Here is a 15,846-nt window from a genome sequence, read left to right as displayed (position 1 = left end):
GAAAAAGTCTGTTTTTAAGATATAGACATTTATGTAAGTAAATATCTCGATATATACACACAAACACACAATTATTTTGACCAGCCAATATTAACGTATTATCGAGGGCCACTGGGTGTTACCATTCCGTGTCCAATGGGCGTGTCCCTACACAGCCTCACTCTGTCAGCACTGATTGGCTGATTGGCCAAATTCTGTGTAGAGAGACAACCCCAACTGGTAACACCCAGTTGTCAATTTATTAACCCCTTCCCGCTGTGGCCACTTTTGACCTTCCTGACAGAGCCTTATTTTTCAAATCTGACATGTGTCACTTTATGTGGTAATAACTCTGGAATGCTTTTACCTATCCAAGTGATTCTAAGACTGTTTTCTCGTGACATATTGTACTTTATGTTAGTGAAAAAATGAAGTCAATAAATTCAATATTTATTTGTAAGAAACACCAAAATTTAGAGAAAATTAGCAAATATTAGTATTTTTATAAATTTAAATGTATCTGCTTGAACGACCGATAGTAATACCACACAAAACAGTTACGATTTCACATTTCCCATATGTCTACTTCATGTTTTTTTGAATGGCCTTTTATTTTTCTAGGACGTTGCAAGGCTTTGAACTTTAGCAGCAATTTCTCACATTTTCAAGAAAATCTCAAAAGGCTATTTTTACAGGGACCAGTTCAGTTCTGAAGTGGTTTTGAGGGCCCTATATATTAGATAGACCCCATAAATCACCCTATCTTAGAAACTGCACCCCTCAAAGTATTCAAAACAGCATTTAGAAAGTTTCTTAACCCTTTAGGCGTTTCACAAGAATTAAAGCAAAGTAGAGGTGAAATTTACAAATCACATGGTATTTTTTTTGGCAGAAATTGATTTTCAATTAATTTTTTTCTGTAACACAAAGTTTTACAATCGAAACGCAACTCAATATTTATTGCCCAGATTCTGCAGTTTTTAGAAATATCCTTCATGTGGCCCTGGTGTGGTAATGGACTGGAACACCGGCCTCAGAAGCAAAGGAGCACCTCAGGGATTTTGGGGCAGTCTTTTTATTAGATTATATTTTAGGCACCATGTCAGGTTTAAACAGAAGAGAAAAGATGGAGCATAGAAGCCATATATGTATAAAAAATATAAAACATTTTATTAGTCACATAAATTTGGACAAACCTCATTTAAAAAAAAGATACAAAAATGACAAGAAGACTCTATAATGTTCCAGTTTGAACATGGGAGGCAGACTCCCTATATCTTTATGGGAATATGTAATACATCCTAAAAATAGGAGTATGGAGGATGGGTGGTGGGAAAATCTGTGAACACTGAATCATCATATAGTATCAGTTAAGTACACACATAATAGTCAAGAAAATGTCAAACAGTCATATAAGAAGGACCGTTCGTCACAGAAAGATCCCCCCCTCACCCTTCAAAAACCTTACCCATATTAGTGCTCGTGGAAGTCTGGATACCATGCAACGGACCAGTTGGTCAAAAGTAAAAACACGCCCAGTTATCTATTAAGAAAGTAATTAGCATAAATCTAAAATTGTTTATAACTTGCTCAAAAATTATCGTTTTTCAAAATAAAAACCGCTGTTCTCTACATTCCAGCGCCGATCACATTATGTAGGAGAGGGGGCACTTATAATCTGGTGACAGAGACTCTTTAAACATCAAAATAACCCTTTCCTTGCTCAGTCCATTAGACTGAGGGGTGGCCATTTCTTCCTTGACAAAAGAACACAACGAATTCTAGGAGTGACCATTTCATCTCAGTCACATAACATTTCACTTGTCACCAGTACTAGAAAAGCAGCATTGGGCTTAGAACAACAACTAATGACCTTGTCATTTCATAAAGGGTAACACGTCTGACCTTTTCCAAAGGCCATGTTTGCAAGTTTCGTTTTCCATTACTGGGCTATTTTCTAAAATAATGGTTTACAAGATAAGTGCATTAACTAGTTAGACTACATCTTTATCCATTTTATCTATTTCCTAATGGTATTTGTACAGAGAAAAGCAAATATAAGAATATCCCATAGATTGTAACAATATACAAAATGCTACAAGATAAAAAAGGACAAAAGCAAGTCTTCAAGACCATGCACTGTGGTGGAAATTAGACAATGATGCACATATAGACATACTAAGGCCTCAAGCACACATCCGTTGCTATTTGTACGGCCATAAATCATGGATCCATGAAACACTGACCGCCCACGGATGGCTTCCATGTGCGGTCCGTTGTTCTAACGGACCAAATGACTATAAAGGCCGAGACTGATCGGCAAAAAAAAAACGGACAGGAGTAGGACCCTTTCTGTTACGGAAGTGTGATTGACCCCATAGAAATGAATGGTTCAGTGTGCTATCCGTTAAAAAACGGAAAGGCACACAAGCATTTCACCGAAGTGTGCTCGAGGTCAAACACTTTACAGTAACATGACACATGTGGTCACTCAAACAGATTTCTGTGTTGGTAAAATCGGTTGAGCAGGAGTCTATGGACAATACGGCTGCAGTCTACCCGAGTCCTCCTGGCACTTCCCATGGATAACTTCGTATTATAATGGTGTTACTTGAAGGAATTGTTAATATTAGTTCTTTACTTTTATTTTGTATTAATTTTGATTAACTTTCACATCGGGTGTGCACCACCAAGGAGAATCATAATGCTAAGAAGGGGAAAGGAATGGGAAAAGGCGATGTAAAGATATAAAAATTATTAACAATGGGGAAGTTTCCCATTGAAGATAATAAGGCGGCTTGTTACAAGTTTTTTTCGAGTTCTTTCTGCGGAATACGTGTTGGAATCCGTGTGAAAATTTTGTCGTATGAACAAAGCCTAAGTTATCCATTGTATTAATGCAAGGAAGGGAAAATAAAAGGGAAAAGGTGATGTAAAGATATAAAAATGTACTTATATTCATGTACTCTAAAATATTCAATGGCACATAATTTAAAATGTAGGCAGAGTTATGGGTGATTATTTGATTATAACCAAGGGACAAATAGGCTGGATGTCCCCCAATATATTTAACCAGCCTAGCTACTTGAGCCCGTATGTTTATCTCATTCACATACAGTGATTAAGGCCTCATGCACATATCCGTATTCTGGTCAGTATTTTGCTACAGTATTTGGAAGCCAAAACCAGGAGTGGGTCCAAAACACAGAAGAGGTGCAAATCTTTCCATTATAGGATCTCTCTGTTTATGTTCCACTACTAGCAAAAGAAGTACTCGGCACAAGAGATTGGAGTGAAATTATTAAATCTTTTTATTTATGCCAATGCGGCATGTGCGACGTTTCGGGACAGATTATGACCTTCATCAAGCACTTATTGCAAATTGTGGCTTAGAGTCAGAATCAAGGCGTGTAGGTATCGCGGCTGACTGCATATAGGACGCGTCTTGGGTCCCTACTCGTGCACCCACTACCGCCTAGTGCTGTCCGAACCCTTGACAACTATGTTCCACTACTGGTTTTGGCTTCCAAATACTGAAGCAAAATACTGACGTGTGCATGAGGCCTAAGGCCCCATGCACACGACCATAAAACAACTCCGTAATTGTGGACCGAAATTACGGACCTGCCCGGTTCTATTAACCGCGGACACCAGTACGGAAGGGTGTCCATGCCGTAGAACCGTGCCGGGAAATATGGAGCACGTCCTACTTTTCATTTTTTGCAGGCCATGCTGCATGAGGCCTAACTCGGTTAGTTAATTTTTGCCACATATTAGTTTATGGAGTATCATCCAACATAGATCCTGACTGCAAAAGGCTTAATAAATATTTATTTTTTTATTATGTGACTTGCACTGAACTATTTTGTATGGCAACAAGTGCTTTTAAATTTTTGCTGCATCAATGTCTATAGATCTATTACAGACAATTATACTCGGTGGGTCTACTCATGAATTGCAAAAAGGCTATTGACGTCGCCTAACTAACTTAGTGTGACTTGCACGCTGCGAGAGAGTCAGCTGCACTAGCATTCCACGTGACAATTACTCTCTCCGTGGTAAGTATATGCACGAAGTGCAAAAGAGCTACTGCAATTACCTAATACGCTCTTGCTGTGTGTATCTTGCAGTGCAGTCGACTGCGCTATTGATTCGGTCAAAACAACGGAACCCTGTCACAACGGTGACAAACGGAAACCTTTAGCAATGTTCCCGTCATCATTGAGATCAATGGTGATGCAAACGGTAGTTAAGATTTCCGTTTGCCTTTCCGTTGAGGCGTTAACCCGACGGAAACCTCAGACGGAACCCCTCGACAGAAGGGCAACGCTGATGTGAACACAGCCTAAATGGGAAACCGGCAGGAAAAATTGACTATTACCGCAGAAGTTTTTCTTTAATATTATTATGAAGAAAAATAATTTGGTTGGCTGCAACACTGCCTGCACGGAGGGATGAATGTACGCAAGATGACAAGTTGCTCTTCTGTGGTGCTGATAGCTGAGATAATTGTTGTATTTCCCTGTGCCCGTCTTCCTCTTCAGGGTTTCACCTGTCACTTTGTGCCTGATGATGGAAGCAGCTGCTGTGTCCGATTTGTTTCTTTACTCGGGGACTTGTAACAGTTCCAATAAAAATACTCAACTGCCTCAGAAATGTTTCTTCATTTTCTCAGAGTGAACAGATGAAACAAACTTCCATGGAGTTAATAAAGAACGTAAATGAGTTCTCTAACCTTCTGTGTGTCTATTTGCAAACAATGTAAATCTCAGAATCTGTAAGGAAGAAGTTTATAAAGAAATACCTGGAACCTACATTTAGCAAGTGCAATAGCAACTAGTGAAGACCACCACTATACTACGCTAGCTTATAGACGCTCTTTATTAAAGGGGTCTGTCTGGTGACCGATTGCCTTAAAAAAAGAAGAAGAAAAAAATAAAAGAAGTGTGGCACATTTACCGATATGGTCATTGAAAAAAAACCTCTTCACAAAAGGAATAGCCATGGAATTAGGAACTATTTATGCCAAATACATCAAAATGGTGAACGCTGTATTATAAATTATCTGTAACTCATTAGACAAATTTCTCATCCTTAGGTCGGATTCACACGCACGCAAAAAAACGTGGAGTTTTGCGCGCGCAAAAGGCACTTAACAGCTCCGTGTGTCATCAGCGTATGATGGCGGCTGCGTGATTTTCGCGCAGCCGCCATCATTATGAAACTCTGTATGTAGCACGTGGTGCTTTTCGGTTTTCATTCATAGTTTTTACTGCTGTTGCGCGAATCACGCGCGTCCTACGGAAGTGCTTCCGTGTGCTGCGCGTGATTTTCACGCACCCATTGACTTCAATGGGTGCGTAATGCGCGAAAAACGCACAAATATAGGACATGTCGTGAGTTTTACGCAACGGACATACGCTGCGTGAAAATCACGGACTGTCTGAACAGCCCCATTGACTAACATAGGTCCATGCGAGGCGCGTGAAAATCACGCGCGTTGCACGGACGTATTATACGTTTGTCTGAATAAGCCCTAAGTCCATGCCCTAGTTACATGTTCTCCAACATTTTGCACCCAAAAAAATAGTGATAGTCCATCACGAATTTGGAATAAGTATTGCTAGTATTTTACTTATGCTCCTTTGCGGCATTTTATTTTTTTTCAAATTATTACATTTAGAGCAAAACTAAAACCAGTACAAGACTTTCATAAACAGTTTTCGATGGCTGCAACTGTAGAGGGGCCGTAGAATTACAGCCAAGAACGGGGTTGGAAAGAAAGAAATTACCTAATAAAATCCCATTCTGTTCTTCACACTAAATAAACAGATTAAGGTATGAAGCTTATAAAACAAAACTGGAACAGGGTAGCATTTTATTAAAAGGGATAAAGCTACGTCTTACATTTAAAATACTGAAATAGGCATCCATATAGATGTACACAGATACCATGTTGACAAAATATAGTAGAGCCAATAACTATGAACGTCTATGAATGTTATAGTTACAGCTAGCGGCAGTCATCGCCATGATGCATTTTCACAAACCTCTCAACCCCAAATCGCGGAACATTTTAAAAATGGGGTTGTCCAGTTTTAGCAAATGAATGTTATTAAATGAAAAGTTGTCAAATTTCCTAGTAAACTTTGTGTTAATTCCTAGCGGTTTTCAAGATCTCTGCTTGTTGGTATTCAGTAGTAACATTTAATTTTTACTCGCGGTGGAGAAAATTCTGTCCATGGTCATGTGATGTACACACAGGTGCGGAGGTTGGTAAAAAACACAGCTCGGATAATTGAACTGTACCAAACCATGAACCTGTGTGTTCATCACATGACCATGGACAGAACTTTATTCACTGGAAGTAAACATTATTAAATGTTCCTACTGAATTACAACAATCAGAGATCTTGAAAACCATGAGGAATTAACACAAAGTATAAATGGAGATTTTTTATAACTTAATAATGCAAAAAATAACAAAAAATTAGCTGAAACCGGACAACCCCTTTAAGTTTCAAGCTGCTTTGTCCAGAACCGGGTCTGTCCTGTTTGCAGGACAGAACCAAAACAAAAAGGAAAAAAAAGCACCACCGACGGATAGTATGTTTTCCCACTCCAGTAAATGTGTCAGACTCCCCCTTATGTTATGTTAATCCCAGTCATGTGACAATTAAACCTCGGCCAGAGTGGGAGGGATTTACAAAATGCTACATCTCAATATTTAATCCAAGTAATCCAACAGGTTGTCCCAGAAAAGCATTTTACCTTCATGTGAATGAAGCCGTTAAGGAACATCCAGATTTGGACAATAAAGAGGATCTGTCACAAGTTTAGTAATGCCCAATCTCCTAGCTAATCGAATAGGCGGTCACACTGATAATACTAGTGAACATTGTGTCCCAAAAAGTTTATTATTTATCAAGTTATAGGCTTTTTCTAAATATGTAAAATGAGGCTATACTAGACAAAGGTGCGTCAACACCAGCGATTCTCTCGAGGTGGCGCTACCTCACAGCCTACGACGCTGTCCTATCAGCATGAAGCTGCTTCACACAGTGTGAGAGACTGAGGCTGGAGGGAAGGGGGATCACTTCAAATAGCCATATCTCCTGCTGTGGACCACCTAGAACAGCGGTTCTGGCATATGAAAGAGGAGATTCTAATCTTTCATATGATACCAGGATCGCAGTTCTAGCTTTGACACAACCAGAGATATCCCCAGTTGAAAGCACAATCAGGAATGGAAGCTGTATACTATACGATTAGGCTGTGTTGCTGGGCAGGGACAGAGTAGAAGCTGTATGCTGATTGGACAGCGTCATATAGAAAACATTACAACCACAAGAGTGAAAAGAAAGAGTCACCTCCTATTTGGCTATTAGAGCCACATTAGCATATTTAGAAAATGCTCATAACTTTGCAAATAATATTTTTTTTTTAAAACAAATCACACTGTAGTTATCAGCATCATAGCGCCGATCAGTTAGGAGATAGGGAATTGATAAACTGGTGACAGATCCTCTTTAGGACAAAACGAACAGGTTGCAAAATTCTGTGTAATCATCTGTATTTGACTGTAGTACTCACTTTCTGGCTGTTTCTCATTGGGTGTTATGGATCTCACAAAATCTTGTGGTGTCATAAAGACTTCTGCTTCCCCAGACTCATGTATAACTTTCAGAGTTGCAAAGTATCGGAAGATTTTGTCTGGAGTTGAATAGGCTCGAATACGATTCTCATATTCCATCACCTAGAATAAAAAAGAAAGCATCAATAAAAACTGAGAAGCCTATGGCTTAAGTAGTCAATAAATAAAACACCCAAGCTTTCCCTTTTGTTCTAGTTAAGCAGCATAAGTTCTAAAAGGAAATATGTGATCTAGACAATTTATCTGAAAATATATCCGACAGATACTAGCTGTATAAAACGTTTGATAGCAAAAAAAAAAAAAAAAAAAAAAAGGGAGATGTTTTATTATCCTACAAAAAGCAAAAGTGAAAATAGAGGACAAAAGACAATTCCATTGCATTTGTATTACTAGAAGAAAAAGAAGCCATCACTTAGCGAATAAATGAGGGTCGGCCTGAAAGGACTGCAATGCAGGTAACCATCAACATCTCAAGAAGTTGTCTAATGGAGGTCGTCTGACTAGGACCACAGTGGGTGTTGGCGATTGTTTGTGTGTGCTGAAGCCTATATGGATTTAATAAATATCTACTTATATATTTTCGTATCTATCATCATTGACCACCTTTAAACAACCACGCAGCAGCGCCCTATGGGATCCTCCCTTTTGCCTCCTTTTTGTCCACATGTTTGATTAGCGGTAACCGGTCTGGTTTACCGGCTTTGGATCCTGGCAGCAGCACGAAGTGGACTGATTATTCTCTGCCTTTATCACATACTTACAAGGTGAGCATAACCGATTATGTTTATGACTCTCCCGTTATCCCATTGACCTGCACCATGTGGCGCCGTGCCTTTTGCTTCTCTATTTATTCGTCTGACTAGGACCTCACTCAACTCTAGTCAATGCCATAAAAATGTATCCTAAGTGCAGTATCTAGGAAAGAAAGTATCATAAAGGGAAGCAAAACAAAACACAGCCAGCATCTCATGTTTTCCACATTGTTAAAGGACGGGTGTTGCGAAAAAAAATAATTTTTAGATCAATTTGCTTATAGTGTTTCATTAAAAACATTTTTATCTATTTGTGTGTTTATGTTTTACTTTTCAAACTTTTTCTTCTCTATGGGGCTGCCATTTTTTTTTTTTCATCTCTGTATGTGTCGATTAACGACACATACAGACATGGAATACGGCACATACATCCCTATAGAGAATGCGAACGGGAGCCGTTCCATTCACTATGCTGTACGCCGTCTGTGTGGGAATGGCGCATGCGCCGCTCCCACACAGTCAAAATGGAAGGTCTTTGGCCGAGCGACATCCGGCGCAATTTTCTTGTGGACCGGAAGCCGCGGCCGGATAGTAAGATGACTACTTCCAGTCGTGGATTCCAGACGTGTTCTGAAGCAAGCACTATTTCCTGACTTGTGAAAAAATTAAAAAAAATTATAACAATGTCTAATCATGTATACACTAACTGTTTAACTAAAAGAAAAAAAAAAATTAGAGCGACACATTCCCTTTAATCGACATCCAATCAATCAAAAGAAAGAGGAGTGCTATCAGATCGCCCATCACACACGAGTAAAGTGTTTGGAGACTGTGATGGTCTTTGACTATTAAAAATGAAAAAAAATAAAAATACTCCTCTTAAAATCAAACTTAAAAGATCTGAATTAAATGGACTTAAAATCTCTAATATTTTGACAAAACAGCAGATGCCCAAAAGAAAAAAAACCAAAAACACTATCTCTCGTGTTAGAGAACAAGCCATCATCGCCAAAGAAAATCAGTCACTTATCAGCAGAGGTGAGTGATACACCGAATTGTAACTTTTAATAAAGGTCTACTACTAAAATATTTCTGAAAAACATAAAACAGATATAAAGGTGTATTGCGTCAAAATGACCGAGAGCATCAATAAGCGAATAGCTACTGCGTAGCTTCGTTGTGCGAATGGAAGGGGCAACTCATAATTTATGAAAATAGGTGTATCGCTGTTTGAGGATAGCATAGACCAGACACCACACGCCACATGCAATACATTGTCAATGGAATAAGCAGCATCCTATTCTACCTAACACAGTGAGAACTAGACTATGCATTAGATATTGGTCAGTCATGACAACAGGCCCCCTGATGAGTCTATACCGGACCGATAAACTAAATGCATAGTGTGGATGATGAGGGACAGTTATAGGGTTTTCTGCAATTAGGGGCAGATTGAAGATGGGTCGCCCCTGTCGGGCGGTAGCTCTGTGTAGACCTTAGGTACAAGTGTAGATCCCCCACAAGGCGAAATAGGCACAGTAAACTAGTTCCCATGTGCATATGGGCTACTGCTAAGGACCTATTTGAACACTCCTGCCTCGATGTCAATACAAGCAATTGGGTAAGATCTTTCTATTACTCTTCATGTCATGTAAAGCTAGATTGTATTTACACTGCTCTACTCACTAAAATTAGTGGTATTGATGCTCTCGATCATTTTACACTGTGGCATAATTTTAGACACAATACACTTTATATTCCTTCATGGTTTTCTTAAATATTTTACAAGTAGACCTTATTAAAAGTTTAAGTTTTAGTGTATACATTTTTTTTTTTAATTCCCAACCTACAATAATAATCTTGGACCCCCACCTAACAGCAGGTTATCTCCAAACTAGTGGTTAGTAGAAAACAACCCCTTTAAGTCCTGGCCTACAGGGGTTTCCCCAAGTCCTGGCCTACAGGGGTTTCAAACATGATATACCTAACACAGATCTGTTGTACAATATAAAAATCGCTAACAGTAGTACAATATAACATGCATCAAGCTCTGTTTGAAGCCTTTATTCATGGTTAATATGGTCTCCAATACTGTTCTCAACCAATGTTATATATTATTGCTGTCTGTGTTTTGAAACTGTGATTTTTTATTTCTAAAATAACCTCAGGCAGACAATTCTTGCATTGCAAATCGATCACGGGTCAACCGAACGAGTTAAAACCCGACAAGAAGAATGAAGATTCAAGATGAACTGTAATGGAGAAATCATTATTTGAGTATCCCTCTCCATAATTCAAGAGTTGCAGAGGTGGATAAGAAATTCAGACTTCTAGATTTAACCGGACAATATGGACACATATTTTTCTACTATGTTCCTATCGAAGTACGCCTATGTTCATTTTCAATTGTGTATATACCTTTGCCTTTTAAAATAATTCTATCATCTGTATATAATATTTATATGTACATTATGCTAGGAGCGCGCTCTGCTTGTTGATTTTATTACCACACACTTTCTTGTTGTATATGTTTGTGTCCTCTGTTCACATTTGTTCTTAACCGTGTCCGTTATATATATATTTTTTTACAGTTTTGTACTGTTATATACAGTGTGTTACTTTATAACTGTATTACTGGCATGAGGAAAATGCTAGGCCAGCATCAAAACGCGTAGGCACAAATAAAAGTAATCTTGTTAAACTATGAACTACATAGGGGGCTCCCTCATTGACCCACTGGGTCCTTTGACCCCTATTACTGACAACCCTGCCTTCCCCGCTGGAGAGACGAGTCTCTCCTTCCTGGGCAGGTCTTCCACCAACCCCATGTACTTTACTCAGGTTCTATCAGACTCCTCTCTTCTCCCATTAACCACTATCTGTCCGGCAGTTACGCCTTCACCACGTCACATATTTGAATATTCACAGTTAAAACATTTCTATAGTGTTTCTAGGCGCCAGGCTCACCTTCACCGGCCGCTTACTGACTTTGAGCGCCTATGTGTTTCTACTGTGCCCCCTACACATACCATCTCCACACACTATAAAACTACTCCTCTCCCAGCGATCTACTAGTCTCCCATCCTTCTGTAGGGCATGGGAGACTGAACTGAACACGACATTCTCTGACACGCAATGGAGACGTTGATTTTCCCTTTCCCAGAGGGCCTCAATTGCCGTAAGGGCGCAGGAAACTAGCTACAAAATCATCTCTAGGTGGTATCGGGTCCACACTGCCTTGCATAAATGGTACCAGTCTGTACCTGACACGTGTTGGCGCTGTGGTGCGTCGGGGGGATCCATGTCTCATATCTCGTGGAGTTGCCCCTCCTTGCAGAGCTTTTGGGAGACAATTCTTAAAATTATCTTGGAAGTTACTGGGTTCTCGGTCCCTAGTTCTCCCGAGGCGGCCCTTTTATGTTCCCTATGCCACTACCCATTTATAAACGCTCCCTAATTAGACACCTTCTTCAAGCTGCCAAATCGGTTATCCCCCGCAAGTGGAAACCAGCAGTGCCTCCACTGCTAGATGAATGGTTTCAGGAAATTGCATTGATACAGCGGATGGAGCGCCTTCTGGCTCATTCCTCGGCTGCTTATGTAAGATACAGGGACACTTGGTCTCAGTGGCTCACGTTACTCTCTTCCTCCACTTACCGCACGGCAGTGACTTGAGACATGCTGCATTTCCTCTCCCATGAGACTTCCTTTGGGCGGGGTCTACATGCGGGGGAGTGGAGGTTTGCTTGCTCTGATTACATATCTGCCAGGTACGTAGCTGCTTCCTCTTCTTTATCCATGATAGATCGGGAGCTGGAGTCCAGGTTCACCATGAACTTCCCCTGTCTCTCCTTTGTCGTTGTTGGTTTTCCAGTCTATCTTTCCCTTCCTTTCTAGTGTTCGTTTTAAGTGGTCAATTGCTTTTGGTAAATACGCTTACCTACTATTTCCACAGCGTTTTAGGATGTATAGGAGGCTGAATTGTTGTTTTTATTTTTTTTGTCAAGTCATGCTTCTTTCAATTATCCTTACTCAGTTAGACGTCGTATCTTGAGCGGTTTACGGGTGGTGATGTTCTCCCTCATGTTTGGGCTGTGCCCTACTTTGTCATGCTCTGCTTATTACTGGGACATTTCTCCCCCAATTGTGTTTGTATTAAAATCAATAAAAAAAAATGGAATATGAAAAAAACAAAACCCTATAAACTACCACTTCTGTTTGTTTCTTAGTCAGCAGGGCTCTCCAAGAGGTTCCCGTTTCCCCTTTCTTGTCTACCATCGGTGGCACGCTGTGCCAACCGGTCAGAGCCCAGCTGTACTATTTTTCATACACACACCAGGGTTGTGCCTGATGTTTGCACAAACCACTCAGGTGAGCCCTTTTTCACCGCATTACTTCACTTTGTGCATAGGTAACCTCCACAATGAGGCCCAGTGTCATTTTTCTCCTTTAGGTTTATATGCAAATGACCGATCTCTTATGTCAATCTTGTGTATTGTTTGCCAATTGCTTTATCTACACCTGCATGCAAGCACAATAAAGAAAGTGACCAACCCCTTAAAAGATGTGCATAAAGAGCTGGTATAGTCAACAGGTCTGAATTTCCGGATCCCTGGCTTTACTTACAGCAGGAATAGGGGATACACAGAACATTTTATTGTTAAATCCAGTCTTACTCCATGACTACCTTCTTTTAGTTTCTAGAAAATGTTTAAGGCAGGAAAAGATGAGGGTCGTCATTGTAAGTAGTTGATGCTACTTGGGCAACACTGCCAACTATGGTTGCATAAAACAATTTCACCAACTTATCCTTCTAACAGGAGCCAAATGTAAAAAAAGTGTTGATGCCCTAAAACAATGCAAGTTAAGATTGGCGCAATGACATGCAACACTGATAAAAATATACCGGACAACTTTTTTCAAACACATACAATCATGTACATTTTTATTTGAGTTTTAGAAAGAAAATACTATTCCTGAGACTTAAAAAATGTGGGTAAATCCAGAACCCTCTATACCGGGCGTCGACAAACCCTTAGATCGAGAGCGACCGATTGATAGCTGACGGATTACAAGCGGATCGCAGTCAAGCACCACTTTGAACTTTATCTGCGTCCACAGATGAAGTTGTAACGATGCCAGAGCTCAAGAGCCATCTTGATCTGTGCCCTACCATGTCAACAACCCCCCCCCCCCTCACCGTGCTGCCATTGTGAGAATGTCACTTATTCCTGGTTGCCTGTTCTTGCATCCAGCCCCGGCAAAGCAGCAGCTCCCACACATTTGACCACTGGATTAAGCTTGCAACCAAATTGTCGGTTTACAAGCCTAAATCCTGCAGAGAATTATCTTCTTACAATTTGTAGGTATTCATCCCTGTATTGTTTCGAATTGCAGGTGATAAATGATTGCTAGGGGCCCCCACTACTGTGACACCCACAGATCTCTAAAACAGGGGTACCAACCCCCATGCCTCCTCACTACTAAATCACAACAAGGAGAATTTTGAACGGAGTGGTGGTCACGTATGCTGCTGCTGTATTCAATGTCTATGGGGCCAACAGAGAAAACCGAATGTAGCCCTGAAGCGTTAAGTTTTCCCTACACGGTAACTAAGGGACCTAGGCCAACTCCTGAAAAACAACCCCGTAGAATTATTCCTTCTCTATCAAACATTACAGTCAGCACAATGCAGTAAGGCAGTTAACGTTCCCCCCGGCATTCGCCAAACCCAGACTCGTCCATCAGACTGCCAGATAGAAAAGGGTGATTCGTCACTCCAGGGAACACGTTTCCACTGCTCCAGAGTTCACTCCATCCCACGCTTGGCATTGTGTTTGGTGATCGAAGTCTTGTAAATCACTGAAAGAGGCCATACTTACTGATACAAGGGCAAGTTCAAACACCAGTTCCCAGCAGCAATTGTGATGTTGGGTGAGAATAAGGTGTCATTACTTTGCGTGGTACACTTAGTAGCTGCCCAGCAACTTCTATGACCAGCAGATTGTGGTGCCCACTCGTCCACCTCTGAGATAGTTATCTAAGTAGCCTGCCCGGTCTTCACTTTTCAACCCCAATAAAGGGATCTAGTCTTCACTGCAGGGAGGCTACCAGCTTGCTACCTCTTGAGGTGGTTCGGGTGTTATAGCAGCTGGCCAATCAAACTATCACTGGCAGATAGTACCATGATGGATTGGATCTGATAATGGGATTATTGGTTACAGGTGGAGGGCAGGTAGCTGGACACAGGCAGGTAGCTGGACACAGGCAGGTAGCTGGACACAGGCAGGTAGCTGGACACAGGCAGGTAGCTGGACACAGGCAGGTAGCACGTAACTGTATACTGGCATACAACAGGCAGCAATAGCGGGTTAGATATAGGCAGGTAGCAGATGACTGGATACTGGCTGACAACAGGCAGCACCAGCGGACTGGATACAGGCTGAAAACGGATAGAAATAGCGGACTGGAATCAGATGCACACAGGAACATTCACAGGATACAAGGTTGTTCCAATGTTGCTCAGGCACCAGGTGGATAATGGAGGTGCCTTAAATAGAAGAGGAAAAAACAAAATGCTGTCCATACTTGCCCTCGGACGTCCTGAAGACAGGCCTCCTGAGATGACATTCCATCACAGGCTGCAGCTGTCGCATGGGAAGAAACGTCATCCCAGGAGGCTGGCTTGGACGGGCAAAGAAGCACAGAATTCTGGGCAAGTTTAAGATTTTGTGTTCTGAGTTACGATTTTTGTGGCAAAAGCTCAGTCTTGAATTCAATGGGGAAAACCTGCAACAAAAAAACAGCGATTACACAAATACAATTGACATGCTGCGGATTAAAAAAAACGCACCACAGGTCAATTTCTGAGCGCTTTTTTTCCACCTATCATTTGCGCAGCGTGTGTATGAGAGGAGTTCTCTCTCATCCGCTTGGCTTCTACTGTATTATGCCGTGTATTTTCCACAATGAAATCCAACCGGGCCTCCAGGGATGACGTTTCCTCCCATGTGACTGCTGCAGCCAATCACAGGCTACAGCGGTCACATGGGATGAAACGTCATTCCAGGAGGCCGGGCTGCAGGATGTCAGAGGGACGTGTCGCCGTGGCTATGGGTAAGTATTACAGCTGGGCGATCACGACCTAAATCAAAATCACGACTAATTGAACATGTAACCTCAATTACGATATTTATGGCACACACTCGTCATGCCCTCTATTTGCCTGCTGTGCCACTGAATTAATGTTAATTCCGAGCCTGCTGTATACTACTGTATAGAATATACGCCCTAACACTGCCCCCACACAGTCCTCATATAGCAGAATGCCCCCATAGCTTCCCTCCACACAGTATAAGACTCCCATAGCTGCCCTCCACACAGTATAATGCCCCCATAGCTGCCCCCAGACAGTATAATACCCCCATAGCTGCCACCACACAATATAATGCCTCCATGACT

General features: G+C 41.1%; 1 protein-coding gene across 2 annotated transcripts in view; it reads right to left on the bottom strand.

The window, feature by feature from the left end:
- MICU1 (mitochondrial calcium uptake 1) overlaps positions 1-15,846 on the bottom strand; it is a 198,965-nt gene that overhangs the window by 138,735 nt on the left and 44,384 nt on the right. For both annotated transcript variants that reach the window (XM_075841550.1, XM_075841549.1), the window contains one exon: positions 7,573-7,735. In XM_075841550.1, coding sequence (XP_075697665.1) covers positions 7,573-7,735 — 163 coding nt within the window. The remainder of the gene's footprint in view (positions 1-7,572; positions 7,736-15,846) is intronic.

This window comes from Rhinoderma darwinii, chromosome 11 (assembly GCF_050947455.1).
Source record: "Rhinoderma darwinii isolate aRhiDar2 chromosome 11, aRhiDar2.hap1, whole genome shotgun sequence".
Lineage (NCBI taxonomy): Eukaryota > Metazoa > Chordata > Amphibia > Anura > Rhinodermatidae > Rhinoderma > Rhinoderma darwinii.
The sequence above is the reverse complement of the archived record's forward strand: the minus strand, read 5'-3'. Positions and strand labels throughout refer to the sequence as shown.